A 26242-nucleotide genomic window follows, 5' to 3' on the forward strand; every position below is an offset into this window, starting at 1 on the left:
TTGTTTGTTGTTTAATCGGGGCTCAATGTATTACGATCCCCTGCAAACCAGAGTTTGGATGCTATATCATGTCAGTCTAATTATGTCATCAGCCAAGAGGGCTCCTTTCCATGATAGAAGGAAACAGTCAATGAGGAAACGAGTATGAGTTGCTTTATGCTGCCTCCTTTAATATTTAACAAAAAGGAGATGGTGGCACATCCCTCTAAGGGAATGTGTGGTCCCTAGCTATATGTGGTGTTTTAAGAAAAACACCCGAAAATTAATTGCAACTTAATTAAATGCATAACTTTAAATAAGTTAATTGATTAAACTGTTGGTCAGATGTGCATATGTTTACATAGGTTTTTTTAATAGTAATTTGCATCTCTGCCTTCCCTCTCGCAACACAAATTATTTTAATTAAATTTATTCAGAGGACAGAAAGGTAAAATAAATCTAAAATAAAACAATGGGCTACATGAATGAGAGGGTTTATCTCTATGTTTGAGATAAAAATAGATGGTATCTTAGAAGGGAATGAAAGTCATTCTACAACTTGAAACATGGCTGATGGAGGAAAAGAGGGGAATCATAACCTCTCAAACAGCAGAATCCTCAATCCAGAAGTGGCCAGTATTTGCATGTCAGTGGGACAGTAAATTTGCCCCAGGTCTTATCTGAATTTCAAAGGAGCTATCTAAAGTATAATATTAAAAATAGGTACAGCACCTTGGTCAATCCTTTCACAGTTTGGGCTAAACCCTGCAGAGATTTTGATATTCTATTAACTCATCTGCAGCAAGAAGCTTGTTTCCTTGGGCTTTTCTGCTGTGTGCCTTACTTTGAGGTACTTCTGTTTCAAGTTTGGCAATTAGTTCAAAACACAGCAGCCAGACTAGTTAAAGGAACATCAAGGAGTGAGCATATTACCTCTGTACTAAAGTCACTCCACTGGTTGCCAATCCGTTTCTGGGCAAGATACAAAGTGTTGGGTTTGACCTTTAAAGCCCTACATGGTTTGGGTCCAGGTAGTACCTACAGGATCGCCATCTCCCATGCAATCCGCCCCGGACACTGAGGTCACTAGCAGATGCTTACTCCAGCTTGCCAGAACAAAACTGGCAGCCATCATCCAGAGGACCTTTTATCAGCTGCCCCAACAAGACTGTGGAATGACCTGCCAGAAGGGATCTGACAGCTAAGTGAGCTGTTGGAATATAAAACTCATCTAAAGACCTCTTTCTTCTGGCAGACATACCTAGTCAGTTTTAACTATGAATTTTATATGCATGTCTTGTGTTTACTGTATTTTAATCTTTGTTTAAAATTCATAGAAATACGTTTTACAGGAGGAAATTCACTTACATCTACTTTTGGTCATTTCTAGTCAAGCCATGCTGACCTAGCTCATTGCTTGGGGATGCTGAGCAAGCTTGTGAACCATGAAGAATAAACAAAATTACTTGAGGGAGTATCTGGTACACAAGAAGGAACACTCAGAAAACACCATTGTGCCAGAATGATGTCAAATAGCTGAACTGCACAAAACCCAGCTATACAAACATTCTGGGATGGACCCATAGTTTAACTTTGTGCTCCTTTCGTGTTATCCTTCACTGACTATAATGCTGTTTGTTTTTGAATTTTTAACTTTAAGCTTCACTGACTATAATGCTGTTTGGTTTTGATTTTTTAAAAGTGTTTTCTTCTTGGATTTAATAATACTTTGGGGGTTCTTTGCATTTTTAATGGCACTTTTGTAGCTTTCAAAATATATTGTTTTTCAAAATGTGGAAAATTAGAGTCTGTGTTCCTCAAACAATCCAAATGTGGGCCTAAAGGTTTGCAAAGATTCAGGTCTAATCCCAAGCTTAGTAGGACCATTGAATCAGCGGAGCTTACTTTAGATTTAACTTACCAAATTCCTATTGGCTATCTATGACTACCATTTTGGATTTAATGCCATATTTAGAACATATTTTTGAATGGAAATTTATGTCTGCTATCCAGGTGATGGGCAACTTTTAAAGCTCTTCTATTTTCCCTTCTTACAATCCTTTCAGCTGACTTTCAGAGACTCAAGTCAAATGGCTAGCTGCCTTGAGTCCCCTCAGGATAGAGAATGGCGGGGTATAAATAAGGTAAATAAATAATAAATAAATTTCCCATGAAGGAGTATTGGCTCTCCTTTCCTTTCCATTGCCTCTGTCACTGGTAGAGTTTACAAAGTGAAAACTGGAGAGGGCTCCTCTACCTTTAATGATTGTGTAGAAGGAAATTCAGCTGGTATTGCTTGTTATCTGGTTATAAGAAAAGCATCATCTACTCAAATTCTCTTTTCTACACAACCATTAGAGTTACAGGAACCCTTTACCATTTTCAATCTGGCAGGTCTAGATTGATGCAATGTGCTAGTTGAGCCAACATACTCAATACATGATATCATCTTTCTTTTTAAAATAATATAGCCTATTTAGGGAAAAACAGAGGACTTGCAAGTCTAACTTGATTCAAACTGAATATTTTAAATTTCTCCTTTCTCCTAGCTGAAACAGCTTTTAAATTACATGGTGAAGTAACTAAGCGAATTGGTTGCCAAGGTTTATGGTATGTGACCAGGGCCTGCCATGTCAACAATATATTGCTCTTTACCCAGCAGCAAGCACATGAACTGTGTAACAGCACAGGGCATAAATTATTAGGCTTGGAGTCACACTTCAAGGGTTGTTGGATAGCAAGCCCGATTGTCCCAAATAACTTATTTTTTATTTTTTATTGAATCATTCAAGGAAGGATGAAAGAATAGGGAGGTTTATTTCCTTTAACACTTGCTTTATTTCTCCCGAAGTGCACTGAAAAAGAGAGTATGGTTCAAAATGGTATTCAACACACATGAAACAAGTTTAGCTTTTGAATGCATAGTTTAAAAAGCAAGCAAAGCAAACAATATTTATTGATAGATTGATTAATTTGTTCACTTTTTGATTTTAACCCACAAGAAACCATTTCAAAGGTGTACAAAATGCCAGTCTTTTGCTGATTGTGAGCACCAAAAGGTGGCTAAAATGTGTACAAAATAACAATGAAAAAAATATTCATTTTTTAAAAAATGTTTTAAAATTGTATTTCTCAAGTGTCAGGAAATATGATGAGAAAATTCTGGACTGACAACAGTTTTGTAATTTGGAATTGTTTTTTATAATAATCTTTATTAAACATTGCTTACATTATATTTAAGATAAAACCAAAAGAAGATAAAGAAAAGAAAAAAAGAAGAAAAAAAAGGGGGGAAACCAAACAAAGGGAAAAAACATATAACATGGACATCCACCAAGAAAGGAAGGAAGGAAAGGAGGGAGGGAGAGAGGGAGAAGACCCAAAAAAGACAACCCAAAACTCCAAACAACATATAAACATGACATGCACAATAAATTTTGGGACAAAATATTATTTTCTGTGTCAAAAATGCTGATCCCCCCTCCCCAGATTTGGACACAATTAATCATTGAAAACGACATCATTTTTGAAAACTTCATTGGAATGTCAAGAAAATTGCTAAACTAACACATTGTTTCCTTTGATGAGAAAATTACTGTACATCTCTATCATAGAATCAGGTTGAAACTTGGAAGCAAGAAGTGGAAAGATAAATGACAGCTACCATCTATTTCTTTATTGGTCAATATATGGACGGATGGATGGTGGTAGGGTTTCTGTTAGGATTTCTGGGAGTTGAAGGCCAAAATATCTGGGAACCACGGGTTGAGAACCACTGGTCTAGCTGCAACACCATGAAGAATTTGGACTAAAATTGAGAGTATAGTCACTATGCCACTGACTTGGAAGCAACCAGCCACCACTGGCTTCTGCTAGTGCAGTTGAAGTTCCCAACTTCAGAAGTCTCCAGAACAAAACGTGGCAACAGAATGTGAGGTCTAAGCAAGTCCAGCCATTTCAGCCTGCAGCTTGCTTTCTCTTTTCTTTCTCTTAGATGCTTCATGCAGCCTAAGACGATTGATGGTCACGACTGACATTTGTTATCTCCTGGGGCCATTTCACACTTTACAGTTATAGCCCTCTGATTTCATTTCAGCTGCCATCGCTGCATCCTATACAATCTGGGAGTCAAAGAGATTGAGATCCTAGAATTCAATATGAGGAAAACTTAGCTGTTAAAGCAGAACCATAGAGCTATAACTATGTTGCGTGAAAGGCATTAGAGGTGCTGCTGTAAATGCTAATGGCTAGGGAATATGACAGGCACAAAGGATATGAGAGGCACAAATATGAGAGGAGACATGATGAGGGTCATGTATAAATATGTGAGAAGTCATAGGGAGGAGGGAGCAAGCTTGTTTTCTGCTGTCCTGGAGACTAGGACATGGAACAACAGCTTCAAACTACGGAAAAGGAAATTCCACCTGAACATCAGGAAGAACTTCCTCACTGTGAGAGCTGTTCGGCAGTGGAACTCTCTGCCCTGGACTGTGGTGGAGGCTCCTTCTTTGGAGGCTTTTAATCAGAGCCTGGATGGCCTTCTGTTGGGGGTGCTTTGAATGTGATTTTCCTGCTTCTTGGCAGGGGGTTGGACTGGATGACCCATCTCTTCCAACTCTATGATTCTATTATTCTAATCCAGTGCAGCTCCATTTCTACAAGCAAAACCAGAGTTTGACTCTTATAGATATTACAAATTTGTGGAAACTCAAACATATCCAGGAGCTTTTAAAAGAAAGGTGTAATAAGGATAAATAAAAACAGGAGAATGATTCTTCAAATAATACCAATCATAGCTCACTACTATTTTATAGTAACCTGTTTGTGGCAATATATACTGCCAAACTGTTATTTTTGACATTGCCTGTATGTACTTATTCAGAATTGGTCAAAAGACTCCCATAAAATCCCACAAGCTTTATATTAAGCTATTGAATACATATGGCTTAGTTTCTATGCTAAGATATTGGGCAATATCTCCAGGGTGCACAATTACACAAATGCAAAAAAAATTTAAAAATGTAGTGCATTCAAAATGACTGATGAAAAATTAGGTCCCATAGAACTGGACATAAGCCATTGAATACAGTCTGGATTTTGCTGGTAAATCTGGTTGTGCAGCCAAATTCCAGGTTTTCTGAGATTCATTATCTGGAGTCCACACCCCCACCACCACCAAATTCAAAATATAAAAACCAAATATCATGTTGAATGCTAATACATATGAGCAAGGGATGAAGGCTAATGTTATTTAAGGGGAAATGATTTTTTATTAAATTTCTAGAATGATAAATATGCATATTTGGAACATTTTAATATGATTTTAATTGAATTGTTAAATACCAAATGATGATATATAATTTCAGTGTTCTATGCAGTTGATGTTGCTTTTCATTTTAAACAAAAAAACTTTCCCATTTAAAAAATTAAAAGAGGAATTCAAATTGAAAGCTTAAATATTTTCATTAGAGCTGTATGCTTAACAATGCTATTGCAATCCTAAGTAAGTGCCACTGAGTTCAATAGAATTTATGTATAGGTAAATATATTTATTTCAGTTTTTAAATATAATTACCTTGCTATATTTTCCCAGTGGCAAACTCACTAGCTGCTTGGAGAGCCTTATATAGGCAAATTGGCTCCTTTTGTGCATGCAAAACTACAAAATATCTTTTAAGGGGTGAGAGATCCCCCAAACAGCTTGCTGAAGACAGAGCAAGTGCAATGGACATGACATAATGACTTTTAGTGGAAATAAATAGAAGACAAATGAGAGGGAAAGTAGGTAGAACAAAACATCATAGGAGAAGAGTATGCCTGGCTGGCAGGGAAAGCAGAATGATTCAGACTGCAACATTTTCTTGCTACTCTGATTGGTTTTTAATAGCATTTATACCAGTGGCGATAATAAAATAGCACAATGCATAGAATGGGTATTATATCATCACTGAAATTAAATTTTGTATGGAAATATATCCATGAAGGGAACCAAATGACAGCCTTTAGTAGTAATTAGCAATGTATGAAATTGGGAGGAAGAATTTTGCTTTTAATTCCTTTTCGTTATCCCTGAACAACAGATCTCCTTGGGAAATCGATTAGTTTACTTTCATTAAAGTATCTTCAGTTATTTAAAGGCTGGTGATCTGTCCTGTTCCTCAGTTGTTGAATGCTTTCTTCAATCAAAAATTCTGCATGTTTCCATGCATTTGCTTTACAGATGTACGTCATCATGCATAAAACACTTATACATGCATGCTTTATGGTGCAAACATGCTACATGGTATAGTTATTAAAAATGCTTTGGGATTCATATTACTAGAAAACAAAAATGTTTGGCTTAGGTGCAGTGACCAAAAGAATTACACATTTTGATATTAGCAGGCAGATTTGATTTAAAATTTCAATTGTTGGAATATTAAATTAAAAATGAAAGCTATATTACTCAGTGGAAATTTGCCTTTTTTGGTGGAGGGAGTAGCACACAAATTTTGATGGTGTGGTAGACAAATGGGTCAAATTGAATTATTTTTCTTTTTGACATGCAGTACCTTTCACCCACCGTCAGTACAGATTTTTAACATGGGGAGGGAATGGCTGCATAACAGTTATTCACCTCCATCCATTTCTTAGATAATGTGTTCAATGATACAGGAGACAACTTGGAAATACAACTTTTGGAACAGCTGTAGTTTTCAAATAACCTTTCAGAGCTCTGTATATAAAGAGAATGAAGGTGAAAGAAAGGAAGAGAGAGATTTCATTTCTTTACGGAACAAATCCAGGTTTCAATGAACGACACTGAGATGACAGCATAAATAAAGAATAAAGGTTGTATCGCTCACAAAACCAGCATTTGCAATTCTTCAAAGCCACACTTTAGCATGTCCTGCTATATATTTCTTTACATTTGACTGGCAGATATAATACACACAGGCACACTCAAAAATTGTGGTTGTGATGTTTGGAAGCAAGACCTTTTCCCCATGTGCTTCACCCCCCTTTCAGATGGTGTGTGCACATAATTATGATGAAATTAAAAGTCATAAAGAAATGGAGATGGTTTGATCTCCTTGAAAACAGTCCCTCTCTGGTGCTGCATTATTCCCGTTTATTTAACTGCAGGACGCCGAGGTTTGCTGCGTTAGTGGAAACCCTGTGGCATAATTGTCCCACAGATACCATTTCAAAGGTCTCTGTACTCACTTCCATCTATTAGTTGCTTTCCATTTGTTTATTTGAAAGTTACTAAGAGGGATATATTTTCCCCTTAGACCTTGTTGTTGCTTGCATAGGCAAACCAAGGGAACAGTTTGGGCTCTGACTTGAGCAGTTACTTTGAAGGAGTAAGTCTTATTGAATAGAGGGAGGCTTGCTGCAGAGTGAGGACACAAAGATTCAGGTCACATGCAGGTGGTTTACTTTCCAGTATGTTTTTTCTAATTGCACTAAAATAATTGCATGTCATAGATGCTTTGTTTTAAAAAAGGTATTCAGAAGAATGGTGAGCTTTTCATGGGTGCATAATAAAAGATGCTGAAATGCCATCTTTCGCCATGAACCTTTGAATGAATTATATCTTCATTCACCCTTTCTCATAGTTAACCTAGGATTGTTGTTGTTACAATTATTACATTTATTTATTTATTTATACCCAGCTTTCATCTCTTAAATGAGATTCTGGGTTGCCAGAATGAAAACTAGTGCTCCAGTTTTTATTGGCTGTGTAGAAAAGGGGATTTTTGGAAGTATTGCTTGTCATGCAACCAGGATGATGAACAGCACCTGCTGAAATCCATGCTTCTTCGCAAATCTTGAAGAAAAAGATTTGAAAAAGGAGCCCTCTCCATTTTTCTGTTGCAGTGTTAGAGAGAAAGATCCATAGAAATTGTAAGATGATAAAACTAGTATCCATGGTTTCATCTATCTATTATCACAAGATTTCTACACCCTACATTGCTGGAGAAATTATACCATTTAGCCAGTATTGCACCACCTGACATCTACCGAGAAGTAGCAGCCTGTAATGAAAGGACCAAGTCATTGACATCTCCGTCCCATTCCCTGTTTGGATATTAGCTAGCATGCCAATGCCTTAAATCAAGATATAGTTTTTTAAGATCTACAGAGATACTCACAGGAACACCTCTGCAAGCGTGAGTCCAAAGGTGGCAGGCTAAAACCCGGAACCTCAGGCCATGGTTGATACCAAATTAGAGACTCCCGGGCACACAGAAGACTGGGCGACTTAGAAGATGCTGAATAGACTGTGCTCTGGCACCATGAGATGCAGAGCCAACCTTAAGAAATGGGGCCACAAAGTGGAGTCCACGACATGCAAGTGTGGAGAAGAGCAAACCACAGACCACCTACTACAATGCAGTTTGAGCCCTAGCACAGGCACATGGCCTTCTTACAGCAACACCAGAGGCACTCCAAGTGGCCAGCTTCTGGTCAAAGGGAATTTAGCATAATGCCAAGTTTTTAACTTGGTGTTTTTAAATACATTTTAACTGTATCCTCAATTCGCTCCTGACACAATAAATAAATAAATACATCTATCTAACAAAATATGTCCCCTCCAGAAATTTTCTAGATCCTCCAGCAATGGGGGATATATCTCCCCATTTTAAAATTAATAATTTTAACAGAAAAACTCAAATAAAGAACTACAACAATGCTTACACATACATAAACAGTAAACACAGACTCACTTAACCAACGATTGCAGATCTAAATACACAAGATATATCTGTATGTACATATAAGTAAAAACAGATATACACAAATTGCAGGGATAGGAAATAGAGAACCCCTTTAAAATAAAGGACTCCAAATCCAAGAATCCCACAGAATTGTGATCATCTAGAAAATGCCAGGAGAAGACATATTTTGTCAGATACAGAAATGAAACCATAGATACTGGCCTTGCAAATACTGTATTATGGTGGGAAACTTCCCCATCCTCCAGTGTGGATGAACTACTAGTCTCTTAGCTTATCACCATACAATCCTACTCCTCTAATGCTGGGTTAATGGGAACTGAAGTTCAACAACACCAAAGCAGGTGTGGGTTCCCCAACACAGGCATACAGATGGGAGAAATAGTTTGCAGTAAACATGCCCTGGAAGGTCACTACTCTTCATCATAAGACAGCAATAGGAATGTAATTTCACTGAGCAATATATTAAAACTGCTGCTATCAATGATGACATAGGTTTTCACTTTACATTTTTTTTCACAGGGAACCACTTTATTTTAAAAACTATGATTTTGAAAATCTTGTCTCCAGTGATTGGTTTTTCTCAGGCTTCTAGCCCTGATATTTATTCAGAAAATGCATTGAAAATGTTTTGATTGTGTTTGCAGAAGCTTTGGTACCAGGCACTAAAATCAGAAAACCTACTACTTATCTTTGAAAAATAAATCCTGGTTTTAATAAGCTGGATATTAATGAACTTATAGTATCATAATTTCAGTGATAAATTACCTATTTGTGTTAGTTTTTAAGAGTATAGATAACAAGTACACTTCCTCCAGCTACCAGTATTTTATTACCCTGAACACTGCAGTGTAATCTTCATAGATCTTTTCTTTGTGTTACTATTTTGAAACAGTAACAGACATTTTGATTTTACTTCAGTAACAAAAACGTTTTGTTTGCCATATTATTTATTTGCTATTATAATGTGAATCTCTTTTTCTATCTGAAATCTGCTTTCAAGTCATTGCAAGAACAATTGAAAATACCACTACCACCATAAAAGACATAAAAGAAAAAGCATAGCAGACAACTAGCAACTCATAGGCAAATAGTTAACATAAAATCATTCACCTTTAACTGGACTGTGGAAATTTTGCACTTTAAAAGTTATTGCTTTTTTTAAAAATCAGCTAAAATGTAACATTTAGTGGCAAAGAGTAATATGTTGTGTAGTGTGTTAGTTTTTTTTAAAAGGAATTTCATATTAAAAATACAAAAGTGATCTTCAGCTTTCTCTACTGTCCCCCAGCAACATCACCAAGTAGTAAGTACATAGTGAACTCCAAAACAACAGCCTACCAACAATGCAGTTACTGCAAATTTGGCACTATTGGTATTTTAAAGTAATGAATAAATGTTGTGCATTATTAAGTAAGGAAGCAAGTAAATATGCTCCATTGACATCACTGTTTATATATGTTCCTTCAAGTTGCCTGCCAACTTATGGTGAACCCATGGATTTCACAGGGTTTCCTTAGGCAAGGAATACTCATAGATTTGCCTGTTCCTGCCTCTGAAATACAGCCAACAGCATCTGAATAACATTAATAATAAAGCAAAACATTCAGTCCACCAGTCTTGAACATTGCTATTCCCAGTATCCTCAGCCTGGTACTAGTAACAATTCTTGCCTTGTTGTCAGCTTGGGGTAGCTGGATTAGCTAGCTTATTGCCATGCCCCAACATATCACAGATGGGAGGATTCAAATCCTCCAACTGGCAGCCTTTCCTGACCATGCACACTTTTATTCCACTGTGCCTGTGGTGCAAAATTAAGGTTCCCATCTTTCTTTCTTCCTGCCTGTCTTTCTTTCCAGTCTCCATTTCTTGGAACAGCTGCATGGCAAGCAGAGAGAGTCTTTTCCTCCATTTACTCAAAATAGCTGCAGCTATTGAATTTGGCTAGTGCTAGTGCCTGAGAATGACATTGTTCTCTTTGTTTTTTAAAAGATGTTTTTGAACATTTCCATATGTTTTTGTCACCTGTCAACTTGTAGCAATCCCATAAATTTCATATCATTTTTAAAAGACAAGGAATACTCAGTTGTAGTTTTGCCAGTTTCTTTTTCTGAAATATAGCCTCATACAAACAATGAACAAGAGAGATGTTGTTATTGTTTAATGAAGGGGGTATGAAACAGTGTTATTTCTCTACTGCATCCACATTTCTGTTGTTCTTATATGCCATCTCAGTATCTGTATCCTGAAGGTGCTTGCCTCACTTTGTCCTGTGAGAAGGTCAGCTCAGCTGAGGTCTCAACCACATTGAGGTGTGCTGACAGAGTCATATGGAAAGGGAAACATCCCTTGTGTCAGAGCTTGAAAAGTGGATTTGTTCATGATTTCATTTTCAAGCAACAAAACCCTCATGGGAGGAAGTCCTGTCTGATCTTGGAAACCAAGCAGAGTCACCCTGGTTAATACTTGGATGGGAGACCACTAGCAAATACCAGGTGCCAAAAGCGATATTTCAGAATAAGGAACTGGTAAAAAAAAAAAACCCTTCTGAGTATTTCTTGCTAAAGAAACCCCTATGAAGTTAATTTGGTTGTCACAAGTATGTGTGTTTGTGTGAGAAAGCACACACAAATACACATACACACAAAGGTACTTTATCAACGTTATAACATGGATGACATTAATAGTGCAATTCACTTGCTCCTTCAAAACTTTCACAGCACTTTTTTGAAGAACAAAATATGCAATAACTATGGTTAGGATTTGGGTTGTTTTTTTTTAAAAAAAACTTTAAATAATACTGCTGTTTGGGATACAGAGAAAGTTTCTGGCAATTTTGCTGTATTTTTGAATGAAAGGGATGTAAAAATAAGAATCAATTAAAATTAAAATGTTAATACAGAATACATAATATGACAGTTTTGCCAATGACTGGATTTTTAAAATAATTAATGTTAGTACTGCCTCTGAACCTTTCTATCCTGTGTATTCATTAGACATTGTGATATCACTCTCAATGAGACATGCCACATTATTGCAGAGTGTCTATGTCCTACACCACTGGAGAAATTATGCTGTTTAGCCAGTATTGCACTATTTGTAGCAGCCAATAATGAAAGTAACAAGGAAGTGACATCTCTGGCCCATCCTCTGTTTAGATATCAGCTGGCATGCCAATGACTTCAATCAAAGAAATAGCTTTCTGAGATCTTCAGAGGTACCTGCAGGAACACCTCAGCAAATGAGAGTCCAAAAGTGGCAGGCTAAAACCTGGAACCTCAATCCATGGCTGACACCGGATGAGAGACTCCCTCCTGGGCACACAGAAGACTGGGTGACTTGGAAGGCGCTGAACTTACTGCGCTCTGGCACTACGAGATGCAGAGCCAATCTTCAGAAATGGGGCTACAAAGTTTCCTTGACTACACAGGAAACCCCACACTTTTTCTTTTATAGCTCCAAATACATAGCTTTTCCCAGTTCAGAAACTCACCATAGCCCAGGACTGGTGTGGCCTGCTGCAAACAAGAAGGGGCCTCTTCAGTCTTCATCCTCCAGATCTGGCAGCAGAAGATGGGCCTGCCAAGAGGAGAAAGGACACAGCTAGTTATAAAAGCAGGAGAGATAAAGACAAGGGAGTTTGGCAGCAGCTCCTGAAGGAGAAGAAGGAAGAGGAGGAGAAAATGTTATGTTCTCCACAGATCCATTTTCTCCCTCCTAAAGATCTTGCCAACAAGGAAACTCCCAAAGTGGTGCTCAGTATGCTTCAGTATAGTTGGTTGAAGGCTATTTTGAGAATTGAGGAGTAGTTGCCATCTTTGGTCATCTAGAGACAAACTATGGCTCTCATACAATTCCATGACAGGGAATTAGATCAGTTGTTCTAGAATAAAGGATGGCCATTCATCCTTTGCTGGTCTAGAGTGCTTATCAACCCAGACCAATGGTGAACTGTAGTCTAAAAATATGTGGATGGCTATAAGTTTCTCGCCCTTACACTAGAATGCCCACAGCACCATATTTACACTATCCCAACCTGGGTCCCCAAACTGTTTTGCTCTTTTGTTGGTGGTAACAGCAAACTGGGCAATGATAAAGGTGAGCAACTAATTGGAGCTGTGCGTTTTAAAAATACAGCTCCAATTAGTCATACTTATTCTTGAGGGATTATAAGAATGTATGCATGCATGTATATGTTTAAATATTATATGCCACTTATATCAAAGCTCACAGGGCAGGTCATTAGCAACATTAAAAAAGACACAAAATTATGTGACAATTCAAAACAGTGCAAATTTTTAAATCAATTTAAAATTATTTTAAGAAGACAAAACATTCAGGGCCTATAGATCATAAACATGCTATAATCCCAATCCTATAAAAACAAAAAGAGGCAGTTTTAACTAGGTATTGAAATGAAATAATTGCTAATAACAGCTGAGCCAGTGCCAGAGTAAAACCATCTCAGGTATTTACCAGCAACATGAATGTGGACCAGAAGTACATTTTCCCTCATTGGTGAAACACAAAGCAAGACCTCTCAAACAGATATTAGGCATGTGTTCATTCAGCCATCAATGGAAAATATTTTTTTAAATCCAGATTTTGACATTTTATATATAAGGGGCACCATTTTATTAGTCCACTGTATATAGTGGGTCTTTATCCACTGATATTTGTATCCATTTGGGGTGGGGAGGGTAGATATTAAACATGAGCAGATATCAAGGACCCTCTCGATGTGCCTGGTCCTTCAAAGGGAAGTACATCTCCATCTAGGGCAAGTCACACATCTAGTTCCTGGACTTGCATTATTTCTCCAAACAAGCTTTACCCTATCTAGATTCAGCATACATTTATTGGTCCTCATGCATCCCCCTATATCACCTAGGCCCTGTTTTACCACCTTCACAGCCTCATCTGTCTCTGATGACAAGAAGCAAAGCTAGGTGTCATCCGCACACTGTAACTTTGAGCAAGGAATGACTATGGGCAAACAATATTATTTTGTCACTGAAATCTGTTTTGAGACAAGTCTCAAATGGGTCCAGATAACGCCCCCCCCCCACTCAATTATGATGTTGTCCAGCCACTACAAACCTGATCACTTTGCCTCCAGAACTTGGCTAGATGTTGCCCATCCCTGATCAATAAACAGCAGCCAGAAATAACACCAGTCAACATGCTGGGAAAGGCATCACTTTAAATCCACAACAGTAGATGAGCCCTGTTTTTAGGGTGTGTGTGTGTGTGTGTGTGTGTCAATTGCCAATACTATCACAACAGACCTCAGAAGTATTCTGCAAAATAGATCCATAATGCAATTCCCCATAGTATAGCTGGGATGAAGCAATCATAATGACAGGCCAAAGAGTTCATAGTCAGGAAAGCAATTTAAAACAGCTTATACTTATTTCTTATCTCACAATTTTGGCTATTTATCAGGAAATATTGCATGCACCCTTTTCATTAATCTAGAACTGCATCTCCACAAATGTTGCCATATAAATCAGTTTCATCATGTCTTGGCAAATCCAAGACCTGCATTTAATTTAGGGGTGTCGGGGTGGTGGTTCATAAGTAGAAACATTTGTCACTAATGCCGGACATATTTGTTGTCTGTGATTATTTGTGGAGGAAAGGGCACTCTGAATATGAACAGAAACATTTCTTTCTTTATATAGTTTGTTGTCTGCTTCAAGTTGTTTCCGATTTATGGCAACCCTAATGTGAACAAACCTATCATGCGGTTTTCTTGGCAAGATTTTTTGAGAGGGGGTTGCCTTTGTGGTCCTCTGTTGAAAAAGTGTGACTTGCCTAAAGCCAGCCAGTGAGTTTTCTTTGTTGAGCAGGGATTCAAACCTGGATATAATAAGTTGCAGTCTAATAATCAAATCACTACACCACACTGGATCTTCTAGTTGCTCATAATATTCCAAGGCTGGGTCTTAGGATTCATCAGAGAGTCACAACCACTGTCTCATAGATATGTTATTAGAATTAGAAATTAGGGATAGAAATTATGGAAATAAATAAATAAAATAAATTACAGGTGAAAATAATCTAAAAAATAGTCAGGGAAGAATAGCTCGATTCATGGTTGTATGAAGAACTCCTTATTGGTCTGTCTTTTGTGGTAATTTCCTTCCTACTGAATCTGCAACAGTTATAAAGTTATGAGGGAATTGATAAAGGCAGTAGGCACTTCCCCAACATAACATTTAGCCCTGCTTCATATGAAAAGTCCAGTCAGTAAAGCTAAGTCAGATACATTCAAATGTAGGACCTGTCAACTTACCAGAAAAAACCAATACAGCCTGTTCCTATGCTTTTGACAGCAGGTTGAGTGCCAGAAATCCTTCAGTGGGGGTTTTCATACTAATGTCTGCAGAACAAGCCATTGTTTCAGGCATATGAGCAAGTACTGCTAAAATAGTTGGCAATCTTAGTGAGATCACCATCAACTTTACACTTTCTAAACCTTTTTAAAAGTCTTTTTGCACTCTGCAGAGTTAGATATGTCTCATAATATTGTAAAACAAGCTTTTGGACAGAGTTGGAATATCTGATTAGGAGTGATGAACTCCCAGATATTTCATGAATTTAACAGATGGTCTTAGACAAGGCAGTTTCTTCCAGTCTTCATCTTTACGTCTAAATATGGGGAGAAAAACTAGAATGGACAACCCTCTGTAGCTTGATGTCTGCAGGAATTAGCTAGTGATTATCTTCTGAGTTTGGAGATAAATATTATTTCTGCATTTTTGTAGGATAGGCTGCTATTTTTCCTGTCTCTAGAGAAAAAGATCTGCAAATTTCTAATAACCGAGACATATTTTTCTTGAATGAAAACGAAGTCATGGTGTATAAGAATAAGAACTTTTCTCACTCTCAAAGGAACCTACCATCTCTGTTTCTGCATTGTATTCTAGACTTGTCTTTTGACAAAAAAGTGGCAGACTGAAAACAGCATCTCAGATACAGATGCATCAGGAAGTCTTCTCAAAAGTGTTCCTGTGCGAGTCTCCCAACCCCTGCATAGAGGATGCCTGAATGCTCCAGTGTTTCACTTAATAATAGGGCAAGTTTACAGACTCATACTAGCTCTCTGTCTCTCACACAGAATGGTTGGAAAGATGCAATGTTGGCTTGAGGAGCCAGCATGGCGTAGTAAATTAAATGATGGACTAGGACTTCGGCAGACCAGGGTTCAACTTTCCACTCAGCTAAGTCACACTTTCTCAACCTAAGAGGAAAGTAATGGTAAACTGCCTTGAAGGAAGTGACTCTCTGTGCTAGAGTCACCATTAGTCAGAGTTAGTTTGAAGGCACACAACAGCAATAATGATGAGCTGGCCCTACTATAAGATGGCCATAAAATATCTGTTGGGGATGGGGGTGGGGAGTGATGGGCATGATATGACAAGGGAAGCAATAACAGTAGCAATTTGGCTGTCCTCTTTTGCTAGGCGGACAGAATTGTGTGCTTCTAAGCAATTTGTTCTTCGATTCCTGGGCTAGACTTCTGTTCTCCATTGTGGTGTCAGGTCCTTTCCTATCACCAGTGTTGAATTTGGATTTCGCTTTCGTAAGCAGGATGGTGGAGGTGAGCCCTTTGCCTGAGACAGCAAGATGTCTTGGACCCATCTTAAGGCACAACCAGAATGGTACATCATTCAGAAATGCAACCAAACAGTCTCTAATGTGGATGGGGATCCTTGTAGTCATAGGAGATTTTCATGATTTGTTTAACCATTCCTTATCACATACTATTTTCACACCACTGCAAAGATATGAAATATAGATGAGGATGGAGTAACATTAGTTTTAAGGCCCAAATCTGGAGGAATTTTAGAGAATTCCTGTGTGGCACATGCCAGCATGGTGGTAGCCTTACAGCTTTGCTTTGTTAAATCTGCAACCCTGTACATGTTTTTAAGTACAGTACTTCTGAACTCATCAGAGCTTGAAGAAGCAATATCCAGGTTATTGGGGTGGCAAATTCACTCTGGGCTTTAGTCTGAACTTTGAGGAACTGTCCAAAGTTCCTACTCTATTCGGCCCTTATATTCAGCACCTTGGAGAGTTCCTCTCAGGTTTGCATTAAAATCTGTTGCAGCTTCACTGCCCTCCTGAAATTGAAACTGCTTGGGAGAAGACAAAGACTGCATTGTGAGGCAGGACAAAAGAGAGGCAGGGTGGCACAATGCCTAGTTTATCTAAAGGCTCTTAATGATTTCAGGCTTTAAATGGCAGTTTTTTTTTAGTTTGGGAACTGCATTTGTTGTTTTAAATGGCTGTCAGGTTGGCTTTGACTTAGGGAGGCTCTGAATTCTGGAGTGAAGCCAGTGTGACATAGTGTTTTGAGTTGCTGGGCACCACAGCTCTTCCAACCACGGTTCAAATCCCTGCTCAGCCATGTAAAGCCATTAGATGACCTCAGGCAAGTCCCACACTCTCTCACCTTGTGGAAGGTTCATCTTAGGGTCAGCGTGAAGGCACACAGCAACAACAAATGAATGATAGCACTATGTAACACAATTTTTTTCCTGGGTTATAAATGTCATTTCCTAATTGAATAGCATTGTAGCTTCAAGGCCTGGCTGCTTCCTGCCTAGGGGAATCCTTAGTTGGGAGGTGATAAGTTGGCACAGATTGTTTCATGTGTGGAATTCCACTGTTTTCAGAGTGCTGTTCTTTATTTACTGTCCTGATTTTAGAGGTTTTAATACTGGCAGCCAGATTTTGTTCATTTTCATAGCAATAATAATAACAACAACAACAATAACAACTCTTTATTTATATCCCGCTTTTCTCCCTCATGGGACCCAAAGCAGTTTCCTCCATTCTGTTGAAATTCTCCACATGCCTATGGATTTCAAAGACTTTTCTGTGTAGTCTGACATGATGTTTTTTTTTTTTTTTAGTGGTCCAGCATTTTTGTGTTCTCAAATAATACACTGGGTCCAGGTTGGTTCATCAAGTGCTCTGCTACCAGTATTTTAAAAACTCTAAAAGCAGGACAGTAAATAAAGAACACCACTCTGAAAACAGAGGAATTCCAGACAGGAAACAATCAGGGCCAGCTAACACCTCCCACCAAAGGATTCCTTCAGGCAGTAAGCAGCCAGGCCTTGAAACTGAAAAGCCATTCAATGCTAGTCAAGGCAATTAATTGCAAGATTCACATTTGTCTCCAACAGACAAAATATCTTTCTCCCACCCTGGACATTATTCCACAGATACATAAACCCCACTTGCCTAGTTTTCCAACAGATCTCACAACCTCTGAGGATGCCTGGCATAGATGTGGGCGAAACATCAGGAGAGAATGCTTCTGGAACATGGCCATACAGCCTGGAAAACTCACAGCAACCCAATATTTTGTAGGCTGGGAATTTGGCCTTCTAAATAATAATAATAATAATAATAATAATAATAATAATAATAATAATAATAATAATAATAATATAAACCAGTACAAGAAAACCACACTACAAACTAGAGCTGACAGCTGGCACAACAAAACATTGCATGGAAAGTTCCTTAACAAAATTTAAGGAAACGCTGACAAGGAGAAGACCTAGCTATGGCTCACTGAAGAAGGAGACAGAAGGCCTGATCCTTGCAGCCCAGGAGCAAGCCATCAGAACAAATGCAATTAAGGCCAAGATCAAAAAATCAGCTGATGACCCAAAATGCAGACTGTGCAAGGAAACTGACAAAAGCATTGATCATCTCCTCAGCTGCTGTAAGAAAATCGCACAGACAGACTACAAACAGAGGCACAACTATGTGGCCCAAATGATTCATTGGAACTTATGCCTCAAGTACCACTTCCCTGCAGTAAATAACTGGTGGGATCACCAACCTGCAAAAGTATTGGAAAATGAGCATGCAAAGATACTGTGGGACTTCCAAATCCAGACTGACAAAGTTCTGGAACACAACACACCAGACATCACAGTTATGGAAAAGAAAAAGGTTTGGATCATTGATGTTGCCATCCCAGGTGACAATCGCATTGACGAAAAACAACAGGAAAAACTCAGCCGCTATCAGGACCTCAAGATTGAACTTCAAAGACTCTGGCAGAAACCAGTGCAGGTGGTCCCGGTGGTGATGGGCACATTGGGTGCCGTGCCAAAAGATCCCAGCCGGCATTTGGAAACAATAGGCATTGACAAAATTACGATCTGCCAACTGCAAAAGACCACCCTACTGGGATCTGTGCGTATCACCCGAAAATACATCACACAGTCCTAGACACTTGGGAAGTGTTTGACTTGTGATTTTGTGATACGAAATCCAGCATATTTGTCTTTTTGCTGTGTCATAAAATAAAATAATATAAAGTAGAGTCTCACTTATCTAACAGTCGCTTATCCAACGTTCTGGATTATCCAACGCATTTTTGTAGTCAATGTTTTCAATACATCGTGATATTTGGGCGCTAAATCCGTAAATACAGTAATTATTACATAGCATTATTTCATATTGAACTACTTTTTCTGTCAAATTTGTTGTACAGCATGATGTTTTGGTGCTTAATTTGTAAAATCATAACATAATTTGATGTTTAATAGGCTTTTCCTTAATCCTTCCTTATTATCCAACATATTCGCTTATCCAACGTTCTGCCGACCTGTTTATGTTGGATAAGTGAGACTCTACTGTAATATAATAATACAGTAGAGTCTCACTTATCCAACATTCACTTATCCAACGTTCTGGATTATCCAATGCATTTTTGTAGTCAATGTTTTCAATACATCGTGATATTTTGGGGTTAAATTCGTAAATACAGTAATTACTACATAGCATTACTGCGTATTGAACTACTTTTTCTGTCAAATTTGTTGTATAACATGATGTTTTGGTGCTTAATTTGTAAAATCATAACCTAATTTGATGTTTAATAGGCTTTTCCTTAATCCCTCCTTATTATCCAACATATTCACTTGTCCAACGTTCTGCCGCCCGTTTATGTTGGATAAGTGAGACTCTACTGTAATATAATAATAATAATGACTTCAGATTTGCTCCATCACTATCACCCCTCACCATTTTACAGCCCGGAAAACTCACAGCAACCTAGAAGTATACATTCTTTGGGTGCAGGCTTTTGTCCCTCTGTGTCCAGACGCCTCAGGAAAAAGGCGGGAAAACGGAGCGTGGGAGAGGAGCCAAAGAGACCAAGGCGGGAGAGAAATGTCTGAATAGCGGGTAGAAAGAAAACCCCAAAGCGCCCCTGGGCCCGGTCTGTTGCCTCGACGGGACCAAGGTCTTTTGTCTACCTGCTCTCACCTGAATATCTTTCTTGCCTTGTCTTCCCAGAAAGGAAAGAGAGAGAAATGTTTTTAAAAGGCGCTTGAGGCGAGGAAGCTTGATTGAGCGCAGAGGCCGTTCCTTGGTGGAGCGAAGAAGGAAAAATTGTCGCGGAGACAAAGCAACGCCGCCTCGCCAAGGAACGCCCGAAGAAAAAGGAGAAGCAGAAGGCGGGAAAGCAAAAGAAAGGGGGTGAAAAGAGTATGAGGAGGAGGAGGAGAAAAATAAAAAGGAGGAGGGGAGGAAAAAAGAGAGAGATCAGGAAGGAAAGAAGGGAAGGAGAAAAAGAAAGGAGAGGAAAGGAATGTGAGGAGAAGGAGGAGGAGAGAAAGGAAAACAAGACCAGGAAGGAAGGAGAAGGGAAGACGAAGATAGGAGTGTGAGGGAAAAGAAGAAGGAGAAAGAGGAAAAGAAAAGAAGAAAAAGAAAACAAAGCCAAGAACAAGCCACAAGACAAAGATCCACCCAGAGGAAAAGTGTTTGTACCAGTAAATAAAGAATAACACTCTGAAAACAGAGAAATTCCAGACATGAAACAATCAGGGACAGCTCACACCTGCAAAGAAAGGATTCCCCCAGGCAGGAATCAGCCAGGTCTTGAAGATGCAAGGCTTTTCAATGCTAATCAATTGCAACATCCACACCTGCCTCCAACAGACAAGAGTTCTTTCTCCCATCCTGGATCTTCCACAGATATATATATATAAACCCCACTTGCCTAGTTTCCAACAGACCTCACAACCTCTGAGGATGCCTGCCATAGATGTGGGTGAACGGTCAGGAGAGAAAGCTTTTTTTGAACATGGCCATACAGCCTGAAAGACTTACAATGGATCTGGCCATGAAAGCCTTCGACAATACACTGTTCTTACCGTACATCAAGGGAACCACTGACCGCATAGGGAAGCTGATGAAGAAACACAACCTACAAACTAGCTACAGACCCAGGAAGAAAATCCAACAAATGCTACGTTCAGCAAAAGGACAAGAGGGATCATCTCACCTCTGCAGGAGTCTACCGTATACCAAGCAACTGTGGACAAGTCTATAAAGGGACCACCAAACGCAGCAGTTTTGCCCAGACACGAATCAAGGAACATGAAAGGCACTGCAGACTGATTCAACCTGAGAAGTCAGCCATAGCAGAGCACTTGATGAACCATCTTGGACATAACATATTATTTGAGAACACAGAAATGCTGGACCACTCTACTAACAACCATGTCAGACTACATAGAGAAGCCATTGAAATCCACAAGCATGTGGACAATTTCAACAGAAAGGAGCAAACCATGAAAAGGAACAAAATCTGGCCACCAGTATTTTTTTAAACCCTCTAAAATCAGGACAACAAATAAAGAACAACTCACAAAACAGTAGAATTTCAGACAAGAAACAATCAGGGCCAGCTAACACCTCCCAACAAAGGATTCCCCCAGGCAGGAAACAGCCAGGCTTTGAAACTGAAAGGCTTTTCAATGCCAAGCAAGCTGGCCAATTGGAACATTCACACTTGCCTCAAACGGACAAGAGTTCTTTCTCCCACGCTGGACATTATTCCACGGATATACAACCCCCACTTGCCTAGTTTCCAACAGACCTCACAACCTCTGAGGATGCCTACCCTAGATATGGGTGAAAGGTCAGGAGAGAATGCTTCTGGAATATGGCCATACAGCCCGGAAAATTCAGAGCAATCCAACTTCCATAAGGTATGTGTTGTTGCTGTTGTTGGATGTGCCCCGTCGTTTCTACCCTGCTTGGACATTGAGTTCTAGCGCCCACAAAAATGAATCGGGGTATTGATAGATTCCATTCAAATTCATTTATAGTTAAAAACCACAAAAATACAATACAATACAATACAAAAACCCGGATTTTGTTTTCTTTCATTCGTTACTAGTTTTAGAAGTTCGGGATACTATTTGCTCTCGCCTAGTTTCCAACAGACCTCACAACCTAAATGAATTAAATTAGTTTTAATTTTTTTAAAAACCTGGAGAAATTACCCTTGGCATTTTAAGCACGGTTAGAAAACCGTTCGCAAAAACACTTTTTGATGTTTAGTTTTCTGCACATCTCAGTCATCCACTATCCATTCAAATCTGAGAACTATTTTTTTTAATACCAGTATCAATACCAGTATAAAAGGCCCTCTAAAATTAGGATAAAAAACTCAGAAAACAGGGGAATTCTAGACAGGAATCAATCAGGGCCAGCTAACACCGCCCAACAAAGGATTCCCCCAAATAGGAAGCAGCCGGGCTTTGAAGCTGCAAGGCTTTCAATGCTAATCAAGGTGGCCAATTGCATCATTCACACTTGCCTCCAACAGACAAGAGTTCTTTCTCCCATCCTGGACCTTCCACAGATATATCAACCCCACTTGCCTAGTTTCCAACAGACCTCACAACCTCTGAGGATGCCTGCCATAGATGTGGGCGAAACGTCAGGAGATAATGCTTCTCGAACATGGCCATACAGTCCGGAAAACTCACAACAACCCAATTCTTTGAAACATTCCATTCCTTGTTTCGACTGGAGCTTGATTTTATACTGAATCGAAGGCGATTGTTTTGAAATATCAGCGGCTCCCGTTTCATGAAAAAGCAAAGTCAAATCGATACGAAGGAAGAGGAGATTTCTGGATATCATGATCCATACATACATAACGCCTAATGGGAAAATAAACATGTTTGTCTAGCTCGCTCAACCATGTTATTGGAGAGGAGAACGCCATGAAAAAGCGGACCTTGTTTCTGAGTGCATGGGAATGGGATCCTAGCATTTCTTGTGAAATCTGCACTGTGCAAAAATACATCAAATACATCAGCCTGGAAAACTCACCTCCACCCAGTATATCAAACTCCTTGGCCCCTTCTACATATCTGAATAAAATCCCACATTGTGCGCTTTGAACTGGAATATATGGTAGTGTGGACTCAGATAACCCATATTGTGGGACTTCCTGCCTTGATATTCTGGGTTATTTGGCTGTGTGGAAGGGCCCTTTGTAAGCACCATCCTTGTATCTCAGCTAAGGATAAATCTTCCTGCGCAACAGGGATACTTGTTCCTTCGGCTTTGCAGCAAAGGTAGTAAGTAGAGGAAGAGAAATGAAAAGTGCTGGGGAATCTGAGCTGTTAGGCTCAAAAATAACCTTCAGTTGGGGTGATTCTACCATAAATATAGAAAAGGAAAAAAGAGAATAAAGCAAGCAGCGGGAGGTTTATAGCGGTGACAATTTTTGGGAAGCCTAGGCTTCACATTCAAATTCCTGGAAGAGCCAGGGCGCATCCACACTGTTTGACGCCACTGCCATGGTTCAATCCGATGGCGCCCTGGGAGTTGTAGTTTTACAAGGTCTTCAGCCTTGTCTTCCAAAGTACAACTCCCAGGAGTCATGGCAGCTAAAGTGGGGTCAAACTAAAGTAGGGTGTAGCTGCTGTCAAGCTAACCGACCCCCCTGCCGCAATGGGTCAAACCCTTGTGCCGGCAGGACTGCTGACCCAAAGGTCGGTAGTTCCAATCCGGGGAGTGGGGTGAGCTCCCGTCTGTCAGCTCCAGCTCCCCTTGCGGGAACATGAGAGAAGCCTCCCTCAGGATGGTAAAACATCAAACATCCGGGCATCCCCTGGGCAACATCCTTGCAGACTGCCAATTCTCTCACACCAGAAGCGACTTGTAGTTTCTCAAGTCGCTCCTGACACACACACACAAAAGCGGGGAAATGAAGCATTAGGAAGCCTTGAACAAAGCTGAGTATCTATGAATTTCTCACAAAGATACTCAAGGGGGTATACATTACATATATTGAAAACATTCACATGTCACACTTATTTCTGAGAAGATTTTGTGGAAGGAACAGAAAACAAAGAGAGAGAAATTTGAAGGAGAAATGCTTTAAAGGGAAGTCCCGATCTTGTTGTTATTATTATTACACTATGTAATAAAATTTGAAAAACGTGCTGTTCCTGGTTTAAAAGTGTTATTTCCTGTTTAATTCTGCGGTACTTTCTTTGAAAGGAGTTGTTACGCTCCAGAAACTTTGTTTTTGTGGCTGCTACCAAATAAGTTGAATCGGTTGTGACAAGGAGATATCCATTGAAAAACTATAGCAAAATGTGCTGCAGGATGTCCCGCAAAAACAAAGTTTTTTGCAGTCTAATACACCTTTTCCATATTTTTATGATAGAACTTATTGGGAAATGACATTTATAACCCAGGAACAAAAATCGTGTTACATAGTGAAAGTATTATTATTAATATTAATAGTAGTATTAGTATTGGTATTATTAATAAATTATTATTATTATTGTTAATATTGGTATTAATAATAATAATAATAATAATAATAATAATAATAATAATAATAATAATATCAATATTAATAGTATCGACTTTATTTCTAACCCGGCTTTCTCAAGGAGGCTTAAGCAAAAGGCATCGCCTTCGAAGTCTCCCTTTCTGAAGAGTTTGGAAATTCAGGAGGCATCTAGACTGTAGAAGTTATACAGTTTGACACCGCTTTAATTTCTAAGGCTCAAAGCTATGGGATCCTGAGAGTGGCTATTTCACAAGGTCTTGAGCCTTCCACTCCCAGGATTCCATAGCACTGAGCCAGGACCATTAAAGTAGCGTCAGAATGCATTCATTCTTCAGTGTAGATGCACCCTCGTACAGCCCATTTTGGGAGCGGCGTCGCCAATCCTCTCTTTAGTTAATTGGGTTAAACCCAATGCTAGAAAATGAGGGGACTGGAGGAACCCTTCTACACTGCCCTATAATCCAGATTATCAGATCAGATAATATACATTATTTGCTTTGAAATTGATTATTTGACACAACATTGCCCTTAAATCCATCAAATAATCTGGATTTTATATGGCAATGCAGAAGAGGTCTTGGGGAGAGGATTTAGAATTATTCTTTCAGGGGAAAATACCCTCATTTAGTCTATCCGAATATATATACCTCTTTTGGTAGCGATGGGTGCTTAAGAGATTTTCGCTTTTTACAAAAAGGTTGCCAATTGCAACATTCACACTTGCCTCCAACAGACAAGAGTTCTTTCTCCCACCCTGAAAATTCCACAAATGTATAAACCCCACTTGACTAGTTTTCCATCAGACCTCACAACATCTGAGGATGCCTGCCATAGATGTGGGCGAAACGTCAGGAGAGAATGCTTCTAGAACATGGCCATACGGGCCGGAAAAACTCACAGCAACCCAAAGCACATACTATATAGCAGGGGTCCCCAAACTAAGGCCCGGGGGCCGGATGCGGCCCATCAAAGCCATTTATCCGGCCCCCATGGCACAAGGGCAGAAGGAGGTTAGACTAAATGACCCAAGGGATCTCTTCTTCTCTTACAACCCTTATTATTATTATTATTATTATTATTATTATTATTATTATTATTATTATTATATTTTATGACACAGCAAACAAGATAGATATGCTGGATTTTGTATCACAAAATCACATTATTATTATTATTATTATTATTAACATTGAGGCTGGGTGGCCATCTGTCAGGGGTGCTTTGCTTGTGCTTTTGGTGCACAAAGGCAAAAGGGGGTTGGAATTAATGGCCCAAGGGGTCTCTTCCAACCCTCTTTATTATTATTATTATTATTATTATTATTATTAATAATAATAATAATAATAATAATAATAAAACTTGAGGCTGGGTGGCCATCTGTCAGGGATGCTTTGCTTGTGCTTTCGGTGCACAAAGGCAGAAGGGGATTGGACTCAATAGCCCAAAGGGTCTCTTCCAACCCTTTTTTTATTGTTGTTGTTGTTGTTATTATTATTTTATTGTATGACACAGCAAACAAGATAGATATGCTGGAATAATAATAATAATAATAATAATAATAATTATTATTATTATTATTATTATTATTATTATTATTATTATTATTATTATTATTATTGCTCGGTGGCCAACTATAGTCCGGCCCTCCAACGGTCTGAAGGATCGTGAACCGGCCCCCTATTTAAAAAGTTTGGGGACCCTTGCTATATAGTAATGGCGTTTGTACAAATAAACAGGATCTCTGTTTGGGGCCAAATCCTTTCAAAGCCTTCCCAGACCAATAAGCTTCAGGTTCAAACGCTCTATTTCCTAGGCCATATCTCTTTGTTGTTGTGTGCCTTCAAGCCCTATCTGATTTACGGCCTCCCTAAGGCCCCCATTGGGT

The 26242-nt window shown here is 39.0% G+C and overlaps 1 protein-coding gene across 5 annotated transcripts in view; it reads right to left on the reverse strand.

The window, feature by feature from the left end:
* LOC100557305 (LIM homeobox transcription factor 1-alpha) overlaps positions 1 to 26242 on the reverse strand; it is a 94692-nt gene that overhangs the window by 58608 nt on the left and 9842 nt on the right. For 4 of the 5 annotated variants that reach the window (XM_062971044.1, XM_062971047.1, XM_008114443.3 and 1 more), the window contains exon 2: positions 12196 to 12281. In XM_062971044.1, coding sequence (XP_062827114.1) covers positions 12196 to 12253 — 58 coding nt within the window. In that variant the 5' untranslated portion in view covers positions 12254 to 12281. Of the gene's footprint in view, positions 1 to 12195; positions 12282 to 20009; positions 21300 to 26242 lie in introns of those variants that run through there. The other variant, XM_062971046.1, reaches the window with a different exon arrangement.

The sequence above is a fragment of the Anolis carolinensis genome, chromosome 2, assembly GCF_035594765.1.
Source record: "Anolis carolinensis isolate JA03-04 chromosome 2, rAnoCar3.1.pri, whole genome shotgun sequence".
In the NCBI taxonomy this organism is placed as follows: Eukaryota; Metazoa; Chordata; class Lepidosauria; order Squamata; family Dactyloidae; genus Anolis; species Anolis carolinensis.